The 12,859-nt window shown below is 49.0% G+C and overlaps 1 protein-coding gene across 1 annotated transcript in view; it reads left to right on the top strand.

Annotated features, from left to right (window-relative positions):
• The first annotated feature begins 6,687 nt into the window (after positions 1-6,687).
• GLG1 (golgi glycoprotein 1) overlaps positions 6,688-12,859 on the top strand; it is an 87,339-nt gene continuing 81,167 nt past the window's right edge. The window contains exon 1 of the mRNA XM_059824699.1: positions 6,688-7,002. Coding sequence (XP_059680682.1) covers positions 6,688-7,002 — 315 coding nt within the window. The remainder of the gene's footprint in view (positions 7,003-12,859) is intronic.

The raw sequence follows: 12,859 nt of genomic DNA, 5'->3' as shown, positions 1-12,859 counted from the left end.
GCTGCCAGGCAAGTTCCCAGTGCTGGAAACGTATCCCTCGGCATGCCTCTGCTTCTGGCTGTGGTAAGCAGTGCCTGTCCTGTTCTGATTGAGTGTGCCACCACTTAAACTGCCAGAACAATTTTATTTTCTGAAGTCTGGGGCTTGCACAGTATGATCCTGTTTGTCTTCCCTTTTAAAAATGAGATTGAGAAGATCTCTGCTTAACTTTATATTTTTCTGTATAGTATTTTGTTCCTATATTTTTATATACTGTAAAAATAAAGTGTTCATAGTTATCAAATATAACTGCTGCTGCTGTACTTTAAAAAGTCTGTCTCAGCGGTATGCGCTGCCTATCTTGTGAACATAAACAAGCGTCCCCGTATGTAGGCAAAGTTTCTCATGCTTTGTGTTACTTCCAAGTCACGCTGAGCTTCAGATTGAAAATAATGGAGGCTTTTGGTGAACGAAGAGTCCTTGCTGAGCCGTGCCGCTCTGACCAGGCGAGGGGGAAAGGAGAGGGTGGAGCAAAGTCAGGCCATGCACCCGGGATATCCTTTTCACTGGAAACAAACTCACTGACGTGAGACTTTTTGGCATTTTAACAATGATCAGAAACAAAGGGTGAACAGATGTTGTGAGAAGGTCTCCGGTAACACCAGCTAAAACCAGAAGAAGCAGGCTGCTCTCTGCCAACTTAGTGCAATGAGCTGCTTGTTCTCAGCCTTTCTGAGGCATCTTGGGCAACTCCAACCCCTTCTTCCCACAAGAAATTTGGAAAATGTCAAACATACCCAGGAAAAGGAATTAAAAGGCCTCTCGGCTTTTGATTTTCTAGGTAGTGCTTGTTTTCTACTTCATACTGCCCTACAGGAATAAGAGGTACAAACTTTAAATGCTATTAAAATAATAATTGGAAGATGATGCTTTCATGTTCTCTCAATTTTCAAATCCAGAGTTTAAGAAGATTTTGAAAGGTTTGAGATGTAAAGAACCTTGTAATGCTGTCCTAGTTAGTCACAGGTTTGCAGCAGGCTCCAGGAAAGAGCACCTAAATTGTGTGCAGAAAAGCCATCAGCATCAGCTGATAAAAGGTCAAATGTGTTAATTAAATATTTGCTCATCTCCATCTGGAGTCAAAGGGGCAGATTCTGGGATGGAAGGAAGAAAAAAATCAGTGTCCCTGCATGATGCAGGGCAGCTGTCATTAGAGGCTGAGCTGTTTCACTGGTGTTGTAAGCAATAAGCCATGATGTGGCTATTTCTGCCTCTGTCTCTGGGAAGATTTTGTTATCGTGGAGCAGGGCGTCCCCTTGGCAATTCCTATAGTAAATCTGATGCGAGGCGATCGGTAAAGCCGGGCAGCACTGCAAGTCCTGCTGACAGGGCCTTGCTTTTAGCTTGGCACAGGCATTTTTAAATTTTTTTTTTCCAAGCTGTTGTGGGGGAGCACCTTTCCTAATTTTAATTCTTGTAAAACCCGGCCTGAGGGACAGCACAGTGTTGGCCAGAACTGTCTGTGGTGGCAGCTTAGCAGGAAACCCGGGGGCCGCACTGGTGCTGAGCATCATCCAGCCTGTGCAGCCCTCTCTGCTCCCTGCAGAGGTGCAGTGGTGGGGGACGGCAGGCTGGGAAGGGGAAGCCGGAGTCGGAGCCGTGCTTTCCCGAGAAGGGCTATCCTCCATGTCTCTTTCTAACAGGAGTGATCCGGCATTAGGCTGCGGTGAGCTGTGGAGCGAGCAAAAGCTTGGGCAGGGGAGGGTTAGGAGGCAGCCTGTGCCTGGCCTCTGCGCCACGGGGACTTCGCTGCCGTGGCATCTACCCTTGTGTTTTAGCCGTCAGTTTGTAGAGGCTCGGGGGTGAGATCTCAATAAAAATAATAAAGGTTGCAGATGACAAAAGGTAGCGTTAAAAAAGTGCAAGCAAAGAAGTGAGCACAGCTTGGTGTGTGTGCACACGAGGCAGGACCTGCCAGCGCTTCCCTTGGCTCTGTCTGCATCTGCTGCTTCCCCCAGGGCAGAAAAGCAGCTATTTTGTGTGTCCCAAACCAAATTGGATTAAAACCAGGCAATGCAGCAAGTGAAACAAGCAGCTTAATCTGAACCTTGTTACAGTGAGGTAGCCAGAGCAGCCCAGTGGGATTTCATTTAGTTCTCCTTTTCGGTTTGCAAGGAGACAGGGCAAGATTTTCTGCTAATGTAGGTAAGCAGATTTTCTACCAAGGCAATAAATTCCTTAACAGACCTGGATTTCTGCTGGTTCATGAAGGAGGGAGAATATGAGGAAAAGGAGTTCAGGGAGAAGGAAGAAGAGATGGGAGAAACAAAGGAACGAGCAAGCACAAACTAGTTTTCTGCTGGGTTTGATTTGCATCGAAAACCAGAACTAGTAAATGTGAAAGAACAGATTTCACTGCCAAGAGAGGTAAGGAGGAAGGGGCAGGGTCTCTCCTGCTGGGATCTGCTTTCAACTTCCTATTAGCAAATCTGCAGTAAAGGCTTTTCCCAGCTAAGTTGTGATTCGTTGAGTGCTCAGACACCCTCTGAGTCTAGCTGCATCCCTAAATGTTGCGGAGGTGTCCGTGAAATCGAGCAGAGGGCATTGCAGCACCTTGGCAGTGGGACTGCCCCTCCCCTGAGCTGCTGTTGTCACCTGCGAGCACTCTCAGCCTGCAAAGTCAAGCATGTTGGTGTAAACAGCCTCCCTCACTTAAGATAACATTTATCGTTGTTTATTTGCATTTGAGATAGTTAAAAGATATTTAGAGATGTTGCTGAGAAGGCAGAAATGCCTTGTGCTTGCATCACTTCTCTTTGCTAAAGAAGACGGGCTGCGCTCGGACAACAGCCAGAGCTGCGGGTGCCCTGGCGTTACGAAGGGGTGGATGCCTGTAGGAAACTCACGCTCTGCTGCAGGAGAGTTCATTGATAAAGTCTTGCAGCTGTAGCGGCATCTCAAGAACACCAAGGGGATGTGGGATGTTGCTCCTATCCTGTCTCTTGCAAAATAGTGCCTCTGAGTAGCAAAAGAAAATAGAGGAGTTGGGGGAACTGTGCCCTAAAATGCTTATCTAATCCTTGGGACAAACTTAGCAGGTAACAGGCCTTATCCAGCCTGTGCTGGTCAAGAGAAAAAATGCCTTGAACTAATTTCAGTGATTATCGCACCCCATGAAGCGTAATTAATTTGAGGGTCCAGGGGGTTTAGTCTCACATCAAGTCCAATTTGGCGCTTCTGCTAGCGGCGGAGGTCGCAGAAGAGGGAGTGAGCCCCCTCTGCTTCAGACGGTGTCAAGCCGAGAGCAGCACAGAGTGCTTGGGAAGCCAGAAGTGGGATTGGGAAAGAGTTGTGGCAGGATGGAGGAACAGTTGGAAAATTGCCCGGGTTTTTTTTGGTAAAGGTAGGTGCTAACTGCAACACAAAGCTGCATAAATACAGGGGGAGCAACAGGTTCTGCAGTAACGACCTGGGGCTTCTGTGACGCAAAGGTGTGTCCACAGCATCGCTCTTTTGAGAAAAACACAAACATCACGTCGAGCTGGGTGAAGAGTTGCACCTAAAAGGCTCGAAGCTCGCCTTGCGCTTGACACTCACAAGGTTATAGCTGGAATGTTGTCTCCTGTTTGTCCTCAGCTTCCTCGGAAGCTAAATACCGCTGTGGCCATCTAGTTATTTCCTAACGTGGCTGAGCGACGGTGCTGCAGGACTCGGACCTACAAGAAAAGCTGAAACAAAGCGAGGCTGAACCTATGCGTGTCATGCAAATAAAACATGAAATAGTGTTGCTGTCCTAGCTGTCAAAGAAAAGGGCTAAATGATAGCGGTAATGAAGCACCCAACTACGTTCTCTGCGACAGCGTTTGTTGGTGGAGATGATCATCAGTTGGGAATGCAGCACTGAAGTTTTGGGGGACCCATAGCGTTGGAGGGAGGCAGCTGAGCCAGTCGGCGTGCAAGTGAGAGGGCCTCAGTGCGCTGTGTGGAGGCTGAGCCGAAATTCGGAGCGGTGCCCTGTGGCCACATGGGAGCGAGTGGTCTATATCCAATTAAAAATGGGAGCAGCTCCTCCGCATGGACTGAGGAAGAGCTTTTCTTCTCCCCGAAGCAGTGAGCTGGAGGGTGAGGATGCTGCTGGGAAGGAGCGAGAGGCATCCCAGCAGCTCAGCTCACCCCTGCCTCTGTCTGCAAAGCTGGGGACTATATAAATGTATTTTATTACTTGAAGCGGTGAGACTTAAGTGTGCTGCCCACTACAAAAGCAGACGACTGCAAGCACTTAACACAGCGCCCAGAGTCTGAGAGCCTTGCTGGTAAAATGCTTAAAATGTGGCAATAAGGGAATTTCCACCGAGCCTGTGCCGAGGCAGAGGGGCTGCAGTTGCAATGAGCCGCTGGGGTTATTGCACGGGCAGAGAGGTCGCTATGTGCAAAGAAATACCTCTTCCTTGTTTTAACTTGCTGCACGGACACAGTGAGCTTAGGGCTCTTTTTATTAAATGCTTATTTAATGGCGGATTATGCAGGATGGTAAAATCCGAGGTTGGGAGGAGGTTTTTCCTTGAGCACAGAGTGCTTGGCAGAAGGACGTGGGCTGCTCATCAAAAAACAAGTCTCCAGAGAGCTCCCAAGGGTGTGGGAAGGAGAAGGGAGCTGTAACCCAGCTCCACTGCTCCCCTCCGTCCTCATCCTGTGACTGATGGAGGAGCAGAGCCAGCTCCCGCGCTGGGCGAGCTCTTCACATAACTTCCACTAAGCCAAATGGGCTGCCAAGCATGGGCTGGATTTTGCTGGCTTTTGTTTTTAAGTGTTCCCAGCTGCGCAGCCCCTGGGTGCCAGCACAAAGCCACTTTCCTGAGCGCCGTGTCCCAGCGTCACACTCAAATGCAAGAAGCGCGGGGACTTTGCCAGCTGACCCCCCACCCTCTCCTGCCATCGTTGCCACCTGGACGAGGTGGCTGCAGGTTGGTGGCGGCGGTGGGCTCCAGCTTGCTTCCGGTGCTCTGGTAGCTCCTGGTGTGGGTACAACAGCTGGTGGCATCCCCAAAAGAAGGGCTTTGCCCAGGGAAAAGGCCTTTGCCCCCCCCCGGGCAGGAAGGGAGCAGCCTGGCAGCTCTGCTTCACCGCAGCTCACCGAGCCAGGGCAGACTCTTGGAGCACGCTGGCATCCATGGAAAAGCTTCTGACTTTGGACCAATGCTGGTTTGTGCTGGGAAAACTGTTCCTGGAGTCAGCCAGGCAGAGGAATTGAGACGAAGTTCTCCCCGTCCCCCATTTCAATCTACTGTTGGAAGCAAAGCTGAGATTTTGGGGCAAACCCATCCTGGGCGGGTGCTGTGAGCTGGCCTGGTGAGATCCTGCTGCTGGGAGACTCTGAGGGCACCCAAAAAGCTGTGGTTGCTGAGCTGATGGCGGACCTGTGTCCCACTGCTGCCACCGACCCAACACCTGGACAGGGATTTTTTTACTGCGAAATTCAGAGGTCTGGCTGCTGGGGCGGAGGGGGCCACGGCATTACCAAAACGCTGCTCTGACAGAGGCTGCGCGGTTGCAGACACCACTTTTATATGATCCGTCACCAAATTCAGCGTCCAACTCCCCCATATTGCCCTAGGAGGAACTCATAGATCCCACCTACAGTGGGATCAGCCATTGTATATCCTGCTTTGGGGACAAGATGGCTCTTACGGGAGCACCCATTTCTCTCCATCCCCATGAAGAATGCCCCTATGGAGCCACAATTCAGCATGAAATGCCAAATCCCAGCCCTGAAACAGTGGGCCCTGCACTGAAAGGGCAGGAGGGGCAGCCAACCCACCAAACCCTAAAACGAACAGTGTTGTGGCACCCCCAAAATGCGATTTTTTCCACCCTTGTCCGGCTGCCGGCTCCCGGGGGGCACCCCAGGGCTGGCCCACCCCGCTGCGGGAGCCCTTGCCCACAACTATCCTGGCTAGCTGGCAGTCACTAGTCAGTATTTTTGGGGTTTTTTCCCAATGTTTTATTCAAGTTCCGGGGTTTTTGGAGCAGCTATTCAATATTTTTTCTTCATTGTTCCTTACGCGGCCCCGGGTTTTCTTCACAGCACGTTAGTCCAGCCCTGCCCTGAGCACCATTTCCTCGTGGCCTTTCCTATGCCCTCCGCCACCGGGGCAGCCAAGAGCTTCTCAAACTTTTAACGACTCTCCCCAACACTCCTCTGAGAAGGGCAGCGCTGCCAGCTCCGTTTCATGGGTGGGAACCGAGAGATTTGGGGCAGAAACCGGCCACAGCCTCTGGATACCCGCTGTGGGAGGCGCAGGGCCCGGCTGCCTTCCCGGGGGTGTGAGTGCGCTGGGGGCACGGCCCCTCGCGTCCCCCGCCGCTGGCACCGCCGCAGCGGTTTGGTGAGCACCGTCCTGCGTGGCTGAGGGGCTGTGGGGGCCCCCGTGGGGCCGCGAAGGCCGTGTGGGGCCATGATGGCTGTGGGGGGCCGCGATGGCTGTTGGGGCCATCATGGCGCCTCCACCGCCTGAGGAGACGACCGGCGGGGCGGAGCCACGGCGTGCGGTGAGGGCGGGGCCAGATTAAACCACGCCTCTTCGCCCGAAAGGGGCGTGACCCACGGAGGGGGGCGCGGCGCGATGACGTCAGCCGGCGCGCTGATTTGCATACGGCGTGCGTGCCGCTGGGTGGGCGGGCGGCCGCGCCGGAGGTGGCGGATTCAAGATGGCGCCGTGCGGACGTGTCCGGAGCCGCTGCCCGGGCCCGGCGCTCCTCCTGCTTCTGGCGCTGGCGGCGCGGCCGGCGGCGGGCGGCCCTCCTCCCGCGGGCCCCGCCGCTGGCGGCGGCCTGGGCTTAGTGGGGCAGGCGGCGGGGCCGGGCGCGGCGGGCCCGCGGAGTCCCCGCGGCGGCGGCGGCTCGGGCAGCGGGTGGAAGCTGTCGGAGGAGGCGGTGTGCCGGGAGGACGTGGTGCGGCTCTGCTCCAAGCACAGCTGGGCCAACAACCTCGCCGTGCTCGAGTGCCTGCAGGACGTCCGCGAGGTGAGGGCCGGGCGCCGCGCCGGGCCGGGCCTACCCGCGGCGGCGAACAAAGAGCGGGGCTCCGCGCCGCCCGCGCCCCTCGGCCCCGCCGCCGCTCCTCCGCGGAGCGAGCGCGGCCCGGGCCGCCGTTCCTTCTTCACCTCAGGGTTTGTGTTTTAAAAAGCGGGCTTTGCCTGCAGGCCGGCGCCGGCCGCGCTTCCCGCGCTGCGTCCCCGCCGCCGTGGCGGCTTGGAGCGAGGGGGCCGGGCCGGCTCGGGGGGGCGCGGTGAGGGCGGGGGGCCCCGGGAGAGGAGCCTCTCCCCAGACCGGCCCCCCTCTTTATTCGCACCTCTGGGCTCTGCGCTGCCGCCCTAGCAGCGCCCTCCTGGGAGGGAGAGGTCTCGGTGGGATGGCTTTGTTTGGGCTTTGCCTCGCAGGGTTGTTCTCTTTCAGAGGTGTGGGGAGAGCCGCCCGCGTAGAGCTGAGGAAAGGCGCCTGGCTGGCAGCAGCGGTGGCCTGAGAAGGTTTATTTTCTCAGGTGCGGAGTCCCACCTTCACGTAGAGCTCGGCTGCAGAGGCGGTTGGTTTCCAGCGCTTGCTTGTGCACGTATGAGACCAGATACACAGTCTTAAGACCCGGCTTAGGTTACGCAGGGAGGTTGGCTGGGCAGTCTGTGTTGTTCCCAAACATCTGTCATGAGAGCTTTAAGTCTAGCTCAAGAAAAAACTAAGCTGCCACCTCGGACTCTTTTCTAGCCCCATCTTTTCATTCATTCCGCGGTGGTTCTTTGCTCAGTTTGAAGAAGCCTTTGGGGGAAGTGTGTTTGGTGAGCTGTTTTGGTGTCGAGTTCTGTTTAGTTCTTGGCTTCTCTGCCGTGAAGTCCAGGAATGTCAGGCTGGGTCAGTTTTAATGGCGTTTTATCAAGTGGAAATGCATTCGGGAAAAACCTGTGCTCGTTTCTCATCCGTTATTGCAGAGACGGCAGATGGCAGTGACTTAATGGTTGCTCTCGTCAAGGGGAGTCTTGAACCAGTAACCGTCAGTGATTGCTTCCCGGCTTAAAATCCGAAAATCATTTAGATTTTTATCTAACTTCATGTTTTAATTTTGGGCAGGTAATTTAGTAAGACGCTCACGGTAGATATTTCAAATGAGTCCTGATGCAACATCTGTCACAGTTATAAAATGCTCTGATATTTGCTTTATGAGCAACTTGTCCCTTACTGCTTCTTCGGCCTGTCTGGGACCTTTTGGACCCCCGGTTAGGGAGGCACCCTCTCCGAGAGGATCTCGGAAGCTGCGCGTACAGGCGGTGGCTCGCAAGCTGCCAGCCTGCCAAAAAGGCAAGCTCTTGTTGTTCCTTTCTTTAGAGTTGTGTGGCCCCTCCCTTCTCTTTTCACAGTTCCAGTCCTTATTGGTTTTCTGCCATTTTAGCGAGGTGGACCTTTTTATCGTTTAGTTTTACCAGCTTTCTGCTGGAATAGTTTTGTCACTTGACCGAGTTAAACGCAGAGGGGGGTGAGTGCAGGGCTAGGGCACAGGGGTGTGCAGGGAGAAGCAAATGATGAAGGGATGCTTCGCATCACACTTTATTTTTAGCAAGTACAAGCCCTGATGTTGGTTCTGCATATCTCATGAGAACTCTGCTGTCTTTTGAACGTTATGCCTTGCTTGTGGTTTTCATTTTCCCTTTCAAAGCCTGCCTTGCTGTTAGTAGTTTGCTGGCTGTTGGTCTTGTGTAGCTGTAATGCTGTCTGATACCATCTAGTGCCGAAGGTGAATCTTCTCCTGGGGTGACATCCCAGGCATCGACAGGACATCGTGGGGTCGTTTTGGATTGAGTTTTCTCTACAAAGGCGCCCGTCTGCAGCCTTGTCCTTATTTGTCTGTCAGCCTTAGTAAAGAGCACTGTCAGCTGGTTTTAGGCTCAACAGTTCGCCTGCTGTAGCGCAGATGTGATGGGCTGTGTCCTGACGTAGAAATGACTTCCCAGATTGCTGAGCTGAGAAATTAATTAAAATAACTGACTTCTCTGTATCCCTACTGTTCAACTCTTGATATTTAGACTCTGAGTAGAAGTCATAAGTTGTAAACATTGGGTGGCACATCGAGTGATAGGGAACGGGATCAGATGTTGTCTCAGACGTTTCCTCTGCTGTGGCCTCCAATGCAAAGGAAACAAGCGACACATTAGCTGTTACTGTTGTTGATATAACTTTTAATTTTTACCCTAGAGCATCTGACAGCTTGTTTGGACAATACCAGAAAAGTGACAATTACGCTGTCAAGTGGGTGGGCAACTAGTCGTTAAGTCATACAAGCCCATTTTGAAAAAGTTGGGCTACAGTAAATGGAGGATTTGGGGGAGTTGCTGTGTGTGTGATAGCATCAATGAGGACAGTATTTGGACACTGCTTCACTACAAGTAGCAGGTAAGATTTTTAGATGCAATTAGGCTGCCAAAACAGCCTTTTTTCCATAGGTGTTTAAGAGGATCTTAATTTTCTCATAAGAAATGTTCCTCTAAAGTGGAGAAACTTTCAGTTTGAAACTGGCAGTGTTACTGTTGAGATTATCCGTTGATTTTTCTTCTTAGTGTGATACAGAAAAGCTAGGACGCTTTTAAATTTGAAGAACCAGGGGAAACAGCTACTTGAAACCTTCCTTTTGAGGCCATGAAGTATAGAGAAGAGAAAAGGTGTGCTTTTCTTGTTAGCCAGTGTGAACGTGATCACATTATTTCAGCATCTGCTGATTTGTTAGTGTGAATGCGATCACATCGTATCAGTATCTGCTGATTTGTTAGTGTGGATGTCTTTCAAGTAAGACCTCCCTTGCTTTTGCTGGGTAGTTGTCCTGAATCTAAAGAAACAGAAGTGTTAAGTCTGTGGTTGACTGGTAGAGGAGCCGAGCTTGTAGGGTGAATGTTGAGAGAAGCTGTTTAACACAAATATTCAGCAAAGAATAGTTTGAAACAAAAGAAAATAGTAAAAAAACCCTACTAAACCCCAAAATCATAAATTTATAAGTTTTTGTTTTGAGAGGTTGCTTGTAGGTGGTCAATTTAAAGTACAACCAACAAAGATATTTACACACTGTGTATTTTTAGAATTCTTTTTTAGAAAAATCCGACCCCTAGACTGACACCAAATACTTTCTACTGATTTTCCACCAAGTCAAAGAAATGCTTAATTGACTTAGTGCAGAGTCTGCTTCTGCAGGTGCAGAACTCTTCTGCATTTCAGGTTGTTCAACTGTTTGAAAGATAGAAATCAAGGGACAATCATGCTTTTCTGCTTTCCTTTCATAGTAGAAGAATGGGAAGGATGCTTCTTCATTGGAGGAGGTAGTGGTCAGAGCTAGTCAGCTTAAACATCTTTGACTATAATTAGAAAATAGAATCAAAAGCATGTTTTGGTGTTTTCCACATGAATTAATTTCCTTCTAGTTAAAATTACTTGTGCACTGGGTCCATTACTGTTTTGAGTCACTTAAATTTTGTCATCAACGTTTTGATTGTTACCCGGATAACTTTATGCCAAGATATAAAAAGAGTAGAAGGGGGTGGTGTATACTTCTGTTTTTCAAAAATGTGTTTTAAAGTGCTTTTTTTCGAAACGATTCTGGTTGCTAGCCTGTTTCTAGAGAGACTTCAGAGCTTGCATTTCACTCAACATAGACTGCAGCCTTTAAGCCCTTTTTTATGGGCTGCCTATTGAACTAATTTTCATGGTGGTTATAGTATAAATAAACCCATGAAATATTAATAATTTTGCTAGGTAAAAAAATCTTGCATGATTAATGATGATTTGCATTTAAAGCACGACTGAGTTGTTGAATTTGAGGTAGGAAACATCAGCAGGTATGAAAATATCTTAACCAGTGTAGCTCTCTTACCTGGCTTATTAGCGGAGCATAATTTTACTGTTAAAACATACCTTAGATCTGATTAATCAGTGAATTAACTTGATGTCATAATTGTTGAGCTTTACTTGCATTGTGCTCGTAAAGATTATGTAATATTTAAAGCATTATATCCATCTATATAATGCTAATGCGTTACAGGCTTAAATAATTTTTCTAAGATCAAACAGTTGTGGTTAAGTTGGGATTAGAGATCAAAGTTTTGGCCTCCCGCTACTTTCTTCACCCTGAATGGTTCCGTTTCTTTGGTAGCGCCTTTATGGCAGGGACAGTATAATTGAGCCTGAATGCTCTGCTCTCTGGGAAAAACAAGGCTCTCTTAATGTTGAGGGTTGGGTTAAGAACACAACAAGTTAATCTTAAAAGCTGTGTATTTTAACAATAGTATTTTTCCTATTATTTCAGATGCGTAGCCAGTGTACGAGGCCAGAAAATTCATTTGACATGACTTACAGGCTAGGAAGTGTATAACATTTGGCAGGTTGGGAACTGGCGTGTTTCTTCCATATAAGTGTTTTATTCCTCACTCAGTATGTACCTGAGCTCCTTAAGTTGTCTGATAAAATACTGCCAGTGAAATTACCTAAGTTTTAAAATTGCAGATGGAAAGGAGAAACCAGACAATAATGCCTGCTTGGAGTCTTCATCTCTTTTGGTAATACTGTAGTTGTAGGGAAGGTCGTGAGTGCTCAGTCCCTATGCTTGTTCTCTAGTTTTTCTGCTTTCTTGGGAAAGGGATTGGAAATGTGAAGGCTTCCCTGAAGCTTTTTGGTTGCACTGAGGTGGATAAGTGTGATCTGTCATGGTAGCTCAATTTATTTTATTTTTTGTCCCCTCCTTTTATCTCCATAATTAATTGGGTTGAAGGGCGAAGGTTTTGTTTTGACTCAACATGTGACATTATCTCATATTTGAGCACGTACTCATGTTATTTCCATCTCTCACAGCTTTCCCATGCACAAGTGGAGGCTGGCATTTAAAGTACCTTTTTTTGAGATGTCTGGGCTGTGGCAGCAAATGACTGTTTACCTGTCCAGAGCTGTAAGTAATTGAGGGCTGTGGCTAAACATAGCACGGGGGTGGGCTGGTTTTTAGGAAATGCAAATAGTGAAGACACTGTTTACTGAGTTGACCATTTCCTTCAGTGCTTATAGTTTGCTTTTGTCCCACAAAACCTCCAGACATTCTCCCTGGCTTTCAGGTGAACTGTTTGGAATGAGAACTGCCTGTTTCTTAGGGTAGTAAGAACGTAGTTGTTGGATGGAGGCTGATCTGGTTCTGTAATCATTATTATTGCAAAGGAGTAGGCAGTTAGTATTCTGGTGATGCTCTTACAGTGCCTACAGCATTATCTGGTTCAGATACCAACACGCAAAGGGATTTTTTTTAAAAGGCAATGATCAGAAACCTGGAAAATGTACCTTAAGCCTTGCCAAGGGCTTTGCTTGCACTCTCCCTTTTTTCTAAGGGATATTGACCTGGTGATGATTCAAAGCCACCGGTACAGGGCACGGGAGTTTAAGAACTCTTAGATCCTTAAGGAAAAAAAAAAAGGAGGATTCTTACCCGTAGTTGAAGTTGAGCTAACTTAAAGTAAAAATGTTTTGCAATTTTAAGAGATTGAGTTAGTTATTGGACTGTAAGTGGATGGTAGACTCTCTGAATTGAAGCCTGTGCATCTGTATTAGAAATTTCCAGATACTATTCTGTCTCAAACTGAATTTAACAAATTTACAGTGGTTTGTGGCAGATGCAAATTAATTTGAATGGTTAAGACTGGTCCCTCCTGCTTCTAAGATTAATAAAATGGAAGATGGATCTATCAAAGTCAATGGAGGGGAATGGTTGGACCTAGGAGGAAGAGATTGAGATGATAAAGTTTTGGAAAAAACCTATAACCAACAACAAAAGAAAATGATGGAGACAAGGCTGGAACACTCTCTGAAGCTTTTT

Source organism: Gavia stellata, chromosome 15 (genome assembly GCF_030936135.1).
Source record: "Gavia stellata isolate bGavSte3 chromosome 15, bGavSte3.hap2, whole genome shotgun sequence".
Lineage (NCBI taxonomy): Eukaryota > Metazoa > Chordata > Aves > Gaviiformes > Gaviidae > Gavia > Gavia stellata.
This window is presented reverse-complemented; position numbering and strand designations above follow the sequence as displayed.